The sequence below is a fragment of the Epinephelus lanceolatus genome, chromosome 10, assembly GCF_041903045.1.
Source record: "Epinephelus lanceolatus isolate andai-2023 chromosome 10, ASM4190304v1, whole genome shotgun sequence".
Taxonomy (NCBI): domain Eukaryota; kingdom Metazoa; phylum Chordata; class Actinopteri; order Perciformes; family Serranidae; genus Epinephelus; species Epinephelus lanceolatus.
Window position 1 is genome coordinate 22,156,100 of NC_135743.1, and position 11,641 is coordinate 22,167,740.

At 42.5% G+C, this 11,641-nt stretch overlaps 1 protein-coding gene across 1 annotated transcript; it reads right to left on the reverse strand.

Annotated features, from left to right (window-relative positions):
• Positions 1 to 498: 498 nt before the first annotated feature.
• On the reverse strand, positions 499 to 9,566 carry glipr2l (GLI pathogenesis-related 2, like). The gene is made up of 5 exons (XM_033639905.2): positions 9,402 to 9,566; positions 8,750 to 8,858; positions 6,288 to 6,391; positions 5,665 to 5,742; positions 499 to 1,515 (listed from the first exon to the last, which is right to left on the reverse strand). Exons 1-5 carry the CDS (start codon positions 9,412 to 9,414, stop codon positions 1,352 to 1,354), a joined length of 468 nt encoding a protein of 155 aa, XP_033495796.1. The 5' UTR covers positions 9,415 to 9,566; the 3' UTR covers positions 499 to 1,351.
• Positions 9,567 to 11,641: the final 2,075 nt, after the last annotated feature.

The following is an 11,641-nucleotide window of genomic DNA, read 5'->3' on the forward strand; positions in this document are numbered from 1 at the left end:
AGGTGGGGTACACCCTGGACAGGTCGCCAGACTATCACATTGCTGACACATAGAGACAGACAACCATTCACACTCTCCCATTTACACGTATGGCCAATTAAAAGTCACCAATTAACCTAACCTGCATGTCTTTGGACTGTGGGAGGAAGCTGGAGTACCTAGAGAAAACCCACCCTGACAAGAGAACATGCAGACTCCGTAAAGGGTTTGAATCCCCCAATCGTGCCCCCTAAATCCAAAACACTGGACCTTCAATGTGAAAGGCGTGCTATACCATCACATGCTGTTTATGTGTGGCAGATGCCAAGAGCTTGGGGAAAAAGGTGAATCAAAAACATTATTTCTGGTCATGGCTTTTTAAAAGAAACGATAGAAATGTGCTGCATTGTGAGATTACATATAATTGTGTCAATGTTCTGCAGAAGCAGTCTGCAGATATTGAAACAAATACTTTGCACTGCTAAATGATTTTCTGGTCCCAGAAGATTTATGCAAGTCTCACAATTATTCGGACCTTTAATACCAACCCCGGAGAAAATAAGCTCATTAATCAGTGTTTAGTATACAACTGCTCACATTGTCTCAAATGTTCCCACTCTATGGAGTTACATTTTGCCAGCACTGTGCCAGACTCAGATGTTACATATTTCCAAGACAAACTGGGGTGTGTCATTAGGAAACTGAACTCTCATGCTGTTTTGTTTCTCACTCTGATATAATGTCACACAATACACATGACACAAACGTGCCCAGACAGATGCCAAATGCCTTTCTGACAGTCCATCACCTTTAAAGTACAAAACAGATCAGAGTACAAAACATATACATGGAACTGCAGGGTTCTGCTTTGACAAGTGTTGGCAATAACAGACACTTAAACCAACATGTTGAGTCGGCTCTTTAAAATTACAAGCAATTACTCTACATGTGAATACATACAGCCTTTCCCTTTGACTGACTTCACTCCCGTTCTTATTTAAATGCAGATATGAGGCTATGATATGTTTCAGTGTGTAAAATTATATAAAAAGTACCGGCATTAATTAATGAAATACTGTCACAGGCAATGTAAACCTACAAATTAAACAATCCAAATGGCCACTGGAAATGCTTCTGTTAGCAAAGTCAAACAGTACTGTATCATACAAAAGTCCCCTTTCAAATGACAACACAGGACTTTATGTGCATTTCATCTTTTAAAAGGATAGTGGTGGTATAGATCTCTACGAGGCAAGAGGTGGCGCTCTCCTGAGTATCCTTCATCGCAGTGCAGGTTGAAAACTTCAGACTCTCCTGGAAAATGGAATGAATGCCTTCAGGCTTGAGTCAAGTGTTAGGGATCTAGACATCATTAGGTGGTTTTAGCTGGGAGGACGTTGTTCTCAAAGTGTCCCTGGTTAGTGATATTCCCAGCTGGGAAGTATCTGGCCACCACGAAGGAAGAGCCGTCTGATGCAGTGGCTTTACCAACACCCAGCTTAGTGCTGCTCTTCCACACCATCGCTGTGAAATGGCCTAGATGTGAGTGAGAGAAAAAAAAGAAGTAAATTAATGGCACACAAAGCAGGGGGGGATCAGACTGTTAGGACACGGCTGAGTGCAGTTCCTCTAAATATTTACAGAAAAAAAAAGAATTTTAATTCCTCTCTTACTCATCAGTCCAAAACCTCCCTGCACACTTTGTGTCTGTCTTTCTCTATCAGACAACTTTTTATGAATCAGTGTGAATCACTGTGATGAGCTGGAGCAATCTGCTTCATGTGTGATTAAGTTAAAAAGGCTCATGCACACTGGAGTCTGAGGCTATAGGAAACCATCTGGAGGAATTAGGCCATACTGGAAATGACATGTGGGCTGAGGAGTGATACAGAGGACTGTGATTTCCCCTCAGTTTCCCCATGGCTGCTCACTGACTCAGACAGTCACACGCTGACTGAGGTGTGACATCAACAGGGGAACAACAACAACCTTGCCCATGCCTGGGTAAACATGACACCAAGACAGAGAAACTGACAGCCAGCGAACAGAAAATGACAAAGAGAAATAGAGCAAGAAATAGATACATTGAGATAAATGCACAGATACAAAAATGAGGAGAAATAAAATGAGACAAGACCAAAGGATACGACAACACATGAGAAGGGAAATGTTTGCACATCCAGGTTAAGCTGAAAAAGTCACTTTTGAAATGCGATGAGCAAAGTTTTTATTATGTCAGGGCTTCTAGGAATAATTATTTTCAGTATTGATAAATCTACTGATTTTTCCCCTTTATGAATTGATTCATTTTTGGGATATTAAGCCTTGGAAAATAGTTAAAAATCGCAATTCCAGTAGCCAAGTTAACATACTTAAATTGCTTGTTTCAGCTCATAACCTAACATGCACAAAATTCTAAACATTTTCTTAAAAAATGATCTACCTGTCTTCTAATCAAGGAATCAACTAATTGTTTAAGTTTTTCTATATTTTGTTTTTCTGACTTATGAGTTTAATTGTTACATACTGTATTTTAACGGAGATCTTTATTTAACGTGAATCTATAGCCCCTTTTACACTGCCAGATTTTCGGCGAATGTTGGGCCGTTTTGCCGGCAAGCTGCGAGCGTTCAGACACACAGAGCCGGATTGGCGAGTTGATCGGAGGCGCCCAATTTTCCGCCCCATAGGGTAGTCATATTGGTGGAGCCCTTTTAGTTTAAACAGACCGAGGCGGCCTTCCGCAATGGGAGGGGCTGTTGAAGACTTATGGGAGGAGCTGTTGATGACGCCGCACGTGCGACCCACTGGCGGTGGATAAACAGGAAACAGCTGATAGCAGGAATTAGCGAGCAGCTAGTAGCAAGAGGGAAACGCAAACCTGACAGACACTGTAAAGATGAGCAACTGGGGAGACAAGAAATTGCGCGCCTTCCTTGCCCTCGCAAACGAAGAGGCCATTAACCGTCAAATGACGGGGACGGTGAAGAACGGGCCGACTTACGAGAGAATCCCCGAAGGACTGACTAGCCACAGCTTCCCTCCACGTCACTGTTTACGTCACACGCTGAGCTACACGTTTTGTTACTTGCTCACGCCCCCCATTGCCCCGAAAAAGGCGCATTCTGTATAACAAAAGTAGGTAGGTGGCATTTTGCTGCACTCCCCGATTTTGTTTTTATACTGCCAATACTGAAAAAGACTGATTGGGCTTTCCTGTAAATTTGCACAATTCTGATCTAAAAAGGGCTTATGATTCAGTGATTGTCTGGGCTGTCAACATGGAGGTGGCTGAGACTGCAGCTAGCAGCTGATGATGCTAACACTTAAAACAGCAGGAACAGTGCTGATCAACCTGGTCTCACTCTGAAGTCATCGAAATCTGGTGCTTGGGCAGTGACTTGCAGCATCAGACACTGATGAAAAAAGCTGTCCTTTAATGCTGTCATGATAGGCGACCGGTCGCCATTATAGTTTAAGGGCACTCAGTGGCGTCAGGGGGAAACCCAACAAGGCAAGAATGAAAGTTAAGGTGGTGAAAGTCTGAGTAGGGTGGATGGGTCCAACAAACACCGACTTTCACTCGCAAGAGTGGTGTTTGAGTCCCATGAGATTATAAAGCCAAACCCTGTTCTTTTTTCCTAAACCTATAGCCATGTGTTTTTGTTGCCTAAACCCAACCACGTGTGTTAGTTGTTGGAGGGAAAAAAAAGTCTATTTGCATTGTACTGATGTAGTGTGTTTATTTTGAAAGAGACTGTATGTAAACATTTCCTGTGAAAACAGAAGTGTAATTTGAAGGAAGACAATACATTGAACAGGCATAACTAACGCATCTAGGGTAAATTTCACGTTGTATCTGGACGTGGAAAGTCCATGATCAAATGTCAATATGTGACAAGGTCGGAGTGAGAATGTGTTGTGCTGATAGTGCTTACCGTGTTAACTAGGGAGCATTTACTTTTTAAAAAAATCCATATCTCAAACTCTTTATGTGATTTTTTTTTTTTTGGTATTTATATGCTCGAAACATATTCTCATTAGGCATTTAAAGTGAAAGGCGTGCTCTGTCATCACATGCTGTTCATGTGTGGCAGACGCCAAGCGCTGAGAGAAATAGGCGAGGCAAAAACATAATTACTGGTGATGGCTTTTTTAAGGAAACAATGCAATGTACTGCATTGTAAGATTACATTTAATAGTTTTACTTTTTGCAGGAGCAGTCTGCAGATATTAAAAATAAATAAATACTTTGCACTGCTAAATTGTTTTCTGGGTCCAGAGGATTTATGCAAGTCTCACAATTATTCGGACCTTTAATACCAACCCCGGAGAAAATAAGCTCATTAATCAGTGTTTAGTAAACTGCTCACATTGTCCCAAATGTTCCCACTCTATAGAGTTACACTTTGCCAGCACTGTGCCAGACTCAAATGTAAAAAAGTGGACGTGACATTAAGAAACTGAACTCTCATGCTGTTTTGTTTCTCACTCTGATATAACGTCACACAATACACATGACACAAGTGTGCCCAGACAGATGCCAAATGCCTTTCTGACAGTCCATCACCTTTAAAGTACAAAACAGATCAGAGTACAAAACATATACGTGGAACTGCAGGGTTCTGCTTTGACAAGTGTTGGTAATAACAGACACTTAAACCAGCATGTTGAGTCAGCACTTTTAAATTACAAGCAATTACTCTACATGTGAATGCACAAAGCCTGTCCCTTTGACTGACTTAGTTCCCATTCTTATTTAAATGCAGATGTGAGGTGACGATGTGTTTCACTGTGTGAAACTATAAAAAGTATTGGCAACTGGCAATTGGCAGTAAATGAATGAAATGCTGTCACAGGCAAAGTAAATGAACATCAAAACCTAAATTAGGCTAAACAATCCAAATGGTCACTGGAAATGTGAACCGGGGGGAACTGGAGGGTGGGCGCTACGCTTCCACAACAACGCTGTCCCAATATCAACTGCTGTGTGAGCGCTATGTAGAGCCGCAGCAATTAGCTAGCCAGTGGGATACACACACACAGGGGATCATGTGCACAAACATGCATGTGTGGCTGGAGCCTCTACAGGGTCATCCCTATGTTCCCCGGGTCCTATGTTCCCTGGGTCCCACATTCCCTGGGTCCTACGTTCTGCAACCGGGGGACCCGGGGGACCCGGGTGCAGAACGTAGGGGGGAACATAGGACCCTTTTTCCGAAAAAGGGCCTTTGGGCATTGAATCACGCGATTGCATGAGGTAAGTGTGTTTTTCTTTCACGTTTCGGGGGAAACATCGGACCCGGGGAACATAGGACACCTTTTCGGAAAAGCGGGGATCATAGAACCCTTTTCCGGAAAAAGGGTCCTATGTTCCCCGGTCCCTATACCATGGGGGAACATAGGACCTGGGGAACATAGGTATGGTCCCATGTCTACCACAAGAAAGAACAGAGAAGCTTAGATTACAACACACACAGAGGGAGCGTGACCTCATTCTCAGCTCAAGATGCTATTATATCTTTATATTGAAAAAGTTGTAATCATTACTTATGATTATCCTGAAACTGAATTTGGTAATTTTGCCCAATTAGTTGTTATTATAGTGTAGGTGAGGAGGTTAGCCAGTGACTGAAATATGACAGGAAGTGAGGGAGACAGACAGACGTCTTGTGTAAATCTCACCAGTGCCAGAGGAGAATCCAGGACGGTTGAAGTTGTACTGTTTCACTTCATCATACCAGCGGTCTGCTACATCCTTTCCTGCATGGGACAAAGTGTAACCTCAACTTCAAGGACAATCAGATCAGCCTTAAGTCGTACATATTGATCAGAATGACAGCAGTATAAGAAGAGTGCACCCTGGAGCCACAAATCTCTTTGGGGCACATGTTGTTTACAATGCTGCACTTTTTGTCACCCAGTGGTGCACTGTGGGAGATGTTTTATGAATCACACCGTCCGGGGCTGACATATTTCTGCAGTGAGTCATGGTGTCTGAGTTCTCAAACACAGTGCGAAGTGGAGGGGAAATAGATCCCAGCTGTTCACTTTCAGGGTAGGACAGTTCGCTTTCAGGCCTGTGGACTGAATTATTGTGTGTATGGAGGGTTGTGTATCTCAGGAGGAGCACAAAGACAGGATGCACAAAATTATTCACTTTTTAAAATAGTATATTGAGAATGTGTGTACGTATATATATATATATATATATATATATATATATATATATATATATATATATATATATATATATATATATATATATATATATATATATATATATATATATATATATATATATGTACCTGATTGATCATAGGAGGCCCATGCCAGGTTCTCTCCACAGCTCCCTCTACTGGACTCCACGCTGTGCTTCAGGATCCTTGTGCTGGCCAGACTTTCAGCATAACTGCAGACAGTGACAAAGAAAGTTGCAGATAGTACTGCTGAAATAGTCTTTTTCCGCCATGAATCCTGCAACAAAATCCGCTCCTGCTCTGGACAGATTGTCACTGCGGGTGGCTTATACTTTAAAGCTTGTCATTTCTTCAGATTAAAGCTTCCTGATGTCTCAGTTTTCAAAAGCTTGCTGCACTTTGCCGTTCTCCTTCCCTCAAGACAAACAATTAAAAACCCTTACCTCAGAGGTTTAATCGAGTGTAAATATGCAAAGCAGGCACAGAAACCAGTTCCTTTTAAACAACTGCTTTTGGTACCGTTTAAAAGACCATCTGGGGCTTACACAACATTTCCATGAAGTTCATTCTGCACAGTGACAAAGGAGTTTATGCCAACTGACTGGTTTTAACCAACTTAGTGTTGATGCAGTGATAATATTTGCTCCAGTTTACAATCTTGAGTGTGACCACAAGGACAATGTTTAACATCTTGGCATGGCAGTAGTTTACATCTCTGTTAATAAGACAATTGACATGCGACTCATGTGACTGCCATGTGACCTCACAGCACAGTGTGGAATACACCACAGAAGTTAAATACAAGAAGTGTCCCTCAGTACAAAAGTTAATGTTTCTTTTTTTGAATGAAAAGTCAAACTCCAGCTTTTCAGATACAAATCCAGCGAGCTTTGTTACTCATATGGTTGGATTATTTTCTAAATCTAGACATTATTCCTCAAGACATGCAGCTGTGAATGAGCAAATCATGCCCAACTGTCCTCTTGAACAGGGGTGAAACAGCTGCAAGTAGTGATGGGCGAAAATGAACAAATGGCTCTTTTTGAATGACTTAAGTTTTAGAGCAGCCTGTCAATCGTCCAAGTGCTCATGACTCCCCAACTTTTCCCACTCGTCCACTCACGGTTATTGTACGCTACTGATCACACTGCCTGCTACAATGAGCAAACGAGAAGCGACTGAATAGCACTTGAGTCTGACCTCCACCGGTCAAGGCCAACGGTGCATTCACATGCTCCTCAGATGGTCATTCTTCCGACTTTGGTGTACTCAGAGCATTTAAACAATACATTGATGATGAAGAGCAAAGGACATAAGATCAGAGACTTATTATTCGCACAAGGTACTCTAGGTCATACTTTGTGGTTTTGTCCTATAATTATGGCACCTCTTGCTCTGCCACATACTGCACAGTCTCTGATGGTTGGCATGTTAGTAGCAGAGAGAATTATTCTTAAGGAATGGAAGGCTACCAGTGCACCCCGTTTCTCTTGATGGCTTAGTGAAATCGTCTTGGGGTTTCACCTGGAGAGACTTTGATACAACAGCTGGGCTTGTATGATGAATTTGAGAGTATTTGGGGACCAGTGGTTAGGCACCTTAATTTACCATCTGTTGGCTGAGGTCCCTACTGAGAGTCACCATGTTTTGTTGTTCTTGGGCATTTTTCGTTTTTCCTTTCTGTTTATGTGGTAGGCTAAACGTTGTATTTATTTATTTTGGTCCAGGCTGCGGAGGTAATTGGGACGTCTGCTATTTGCCCCTTCATACATACAGATTGTTGATTAGAATGACTGATAATGCACTGAGGAGAAGTTTTGCGGGGCGGGCAGCACTAGCTGTCAAACGTGCATGTACTGAGACGAAGTGTCACAGAGAAACTGAGACCATATTTTCATAGTTTCGCAAAGATCTGAAAGATTCGATACATTTGCATGTGTCAACTTGAGCAGCTGATACTGTGAAAAATATCTGCCCGCCCATCGCTGTTCAGTAGCTTGAGTTGATAAAGAGGGAGAGGTGAAAACACCATTCATCATGTTCCAATGAACTGTGCTGTAATGTTTGATTACCTCCAAACTCAAATATTTACCATCACAGATATTAACAGCATATACAGCATTTAAAAGTCACTCTCTCCTTTTAAAACACATGTTAACAAAAGCAATTGAGGAATTAACTTTTCCCCCAACACTATCTTGGGTAAATTTCCATATCAGGTGCCATAAAATGAGAGGTTGTCAGCAAATCAATGCTGCTGCTGCTGCACTATCAAACATGCTCGAGATAAATGGACTGAAACTCTGCTATTCAAGACAGTTAGTAGGCTCTATCCTTCCTGACAGCACTGATCGAGTCTGCATTTACTCAACACAATAAATTGTCAACATAACTGGTAATCACAATGAAAACAAACCGAGATCCTCAATATGGTATTATATATTGTGGTTATTTCATTTGACAGGCTGGGCTGGAGCTGCCGCTGTTATCCAGAGCAGTTTGACAATGACTGGTATGCATAGTCCTTGCTAATTAGGTTTCTAATTTGATCTGTGTAGGCGTTAACCCACCGGGTAGCCTCTCTGCACAACTTGCTGCTCAGCTTCAGTGGAGGAGCTTGGTGCTTCCTCCTGTAGTCATTATGGCACCGCAGCACCTCTTCAGAAAACTGCTTCGAGGCTGATGGACAGAGAGGAGAAAGACAGGACGGGTTAATAGGCTGCCTGAAACAGAAATCTGACAAAGGAGACGTGATGATGCAACATGAAGATTGGTGCATGGCAACTTGATGGCAGATGATGGAGTAGAAAACGTCATCGACATCACCCTCCCTCTGCCCGGTGCCTATCACTCACAGGCCTTTTCATAAGTCCAACAATCTCTCGAGTGCCCACACAATAGGCACATTGAAACAGCCACGCACAAACAATACAACTACCAATGCTGCCTAACAGCCAGCATCTACCCGGCATGCTGCAAGATGGATCTTAACAAAGGATCAGTAAAAGCCATTTTGAAATCTCACTGTAAACCCCATTAAATAGCTATTTCTTTTGCAGTTTTGTATTTCCTCTGTCCTACTTTTCAAAGGTAGTAAAGTTCACAAACACATACAGTAAACAAGCAAGCCAGCACATGCACAGTTTCATGGGGCCAAAGTTCTAACTCAGGCCAAATTGATACAATCAGAGTTAATATCCTCAGGGTCTAGTTTCCACTTACCTGACTTTCCCATGGTGCTGACACAGGAAGCCTTCAGTAAGATCAGTAACAGGCTTAGCACTCAGCGAGAGCAGCCTCTCCCCTGTCTTGTTTTCTGTTCCTGCTCTCTGTCTCTTTCTCTGTTGCTCCCTCTCCCTCTCTTCCTGTAGTGCTGTCTATCTGCCACTGATGCTTTCAAACAGCTGCTAATGCCTTTATTTTGGGGCCCTTCCTTCAATTCCTCCCTCTACTCCACTTTGAATTTACAGCAGTTGTGCAAAGTTCCTCTTTAGCACGGTGTAGAGATCATTACGTAACATGCTTCTTCCTCAACTTTTCTTCCACTTCTTTCAACTAAACCTGCCTGTCTCTCTTGAAGCCACACACCCAACTAATCTGCGTGCCCTACGTCTATCTTTATGTGTCAGAAGAGCACACACCCATTCCTGTGTCTTTACATTCCCACAGCTGAAAGGGGAGCCCATGCAGACGTTGGTGACATCATCTCTGTGAGACACATGCCCATATATGGCTCTGAGATTCTTGTTTTCTGCAACTTTGTAGCCACGGACAAGAGAATGTTACTCCTAGCAACTGTAACCAGGACAGTGGCTTTCCTCACAGTCCATGCTGTCATGACGCAGCGTTGTGCCAGGCCACTGAAGACAATAGCAAACTTTTAGATGGGCCACACTGTGCATATTGTCCATGCTGCTCTCTGTTATTTCTGAACTTAGCTATATATATCCCTGTTTCAAAGCACACTTTCACTTTCAGTTGCGCTGATGGCTTCAAGGTTCTTCTGTCATAAAAACTTTACAGGCAACTTTCCACCTCCATCTTTCAGTTTCTTCAGTGACGTCTGGATCTATAAGTTACCCCCCACATACCCAGTTGTAAATGAGTGATTCCTTAACCTCCACTTCGAATGAAAAAGCAATGATTGAGCAATTTGCCTACTGCAGTTGACACACAGGGAGAAGCTGAATCACCATTCATCATGCCGCAGAACAGGTTTCTACTATTTGTTTTGTCTGTATGAGGTATGCTTCTCTCTGTGTCCTAATGGTATTTCCAAACTGGGATATCTATCATTTAAAAAAAAAAGAAAAAGACACCTGCTTTAACAAAGGTACGGATGGTGTGCAACAAAACCTCAAAATGGATTAGCTCATATTTTACTGTACATCTCATAACTCAGCCTTTGAAATTGTCCGTCCACTTTTTGCGAAGGCTACAGTTTGTATAAAGAATGAATACTTTAGAAAAATGCCCTTTTCTCACACCCTCTAAATCAATAGGACTTTATTGTGTCAGCACCAAGGTGCCGTGAGGAAACTGCTTAATGTGTAATAGTAGAGTGCTGACTGCTAATCTCCCGGTTGTGAATGTGAATTTATCAACACTTTGTTAGGCTTGAATAAATTAAGGCCAATAAACACACACTCTAGTTACGACAGCTAGGTAATGAGTTGTAGCTCAGCCTTAAAGCCAAGGGAGTCAAAGAACACTGCTTGAGCTGTGCCCCCAGCACCACTTTAATGACACTGGGGTCACGGTTCCAGTTCACGTTCATGTGAGATGCACAAGGCTTTCCGCTAACTCCAGTGTATCCCATCTGTGTCATTATTAGACGCTTAGAGCAATGGAAGATGTTTGAAGAGCATGAAAGTCCAATGAGGGTGGATGTGAGTGAGGTGGATGGGTCCAATAAACATTGGGCTTTAACCCAGGAGAGTGGTGTTCAAGACCAACAAACAACCAGCTGCATTTGAGCAACTCAAAGCCAGCTGATTTAGCAAAATGCTGCTGCCTTCCCATGTGTGTTTGTGCCACCAAAAACAGGTGTGTATTAGCGTCACAATGCTGCATTTCCAACTGCATTTGTGCTACTCAAATGATGGGTGTTTTTTAGCGACACACTTCTGCCTTTCCACCTGCATTTGTGCCACTTAAAGCCGGGTATTTGTAGTGACATCAGCAATCTTTTCCTGCCCTTATGCAAGTAGTTTTGTTGCCTAAATCTAACCACCAACCCCTTCTGCATAAGGTTGCCCCTGGCATCATGTTACAGACACCTGGGCCTTCTGTCCAAGCAAAAGAATACAAGGAGTACAGATGTGATCATGCTGTGTAGCTATGCTAACATGGCTACCACTTTGGTCCAGACTGAAATATCTCAACAACAACCCATTCAACATTGTATGTAGGGCCCATTTGGTCAGTAAATAAGCTGAAAAGTTGACCCTATATTGGATTGT

Excerpts from the sequence above, each read along its gene's own strand:
- glipr2l (XM_033639905.2), bottom strand. Across the intron at positions 6,392-8,749 it reads TTGTGCAGAGAGGCTACCCG|TTATGCTGAAAGTCTGGCCA; the intron begins GTGGGTTAACGC and ends CACTGTCTGCAG. Across the intron at positions 1,516-5,664 it reads TGGATTCTCCTCTGGCACTG|GCCATTTCACAGCGATGGTG; the intron begins GTGAGATTTACA and ends ACTCACATCTAG.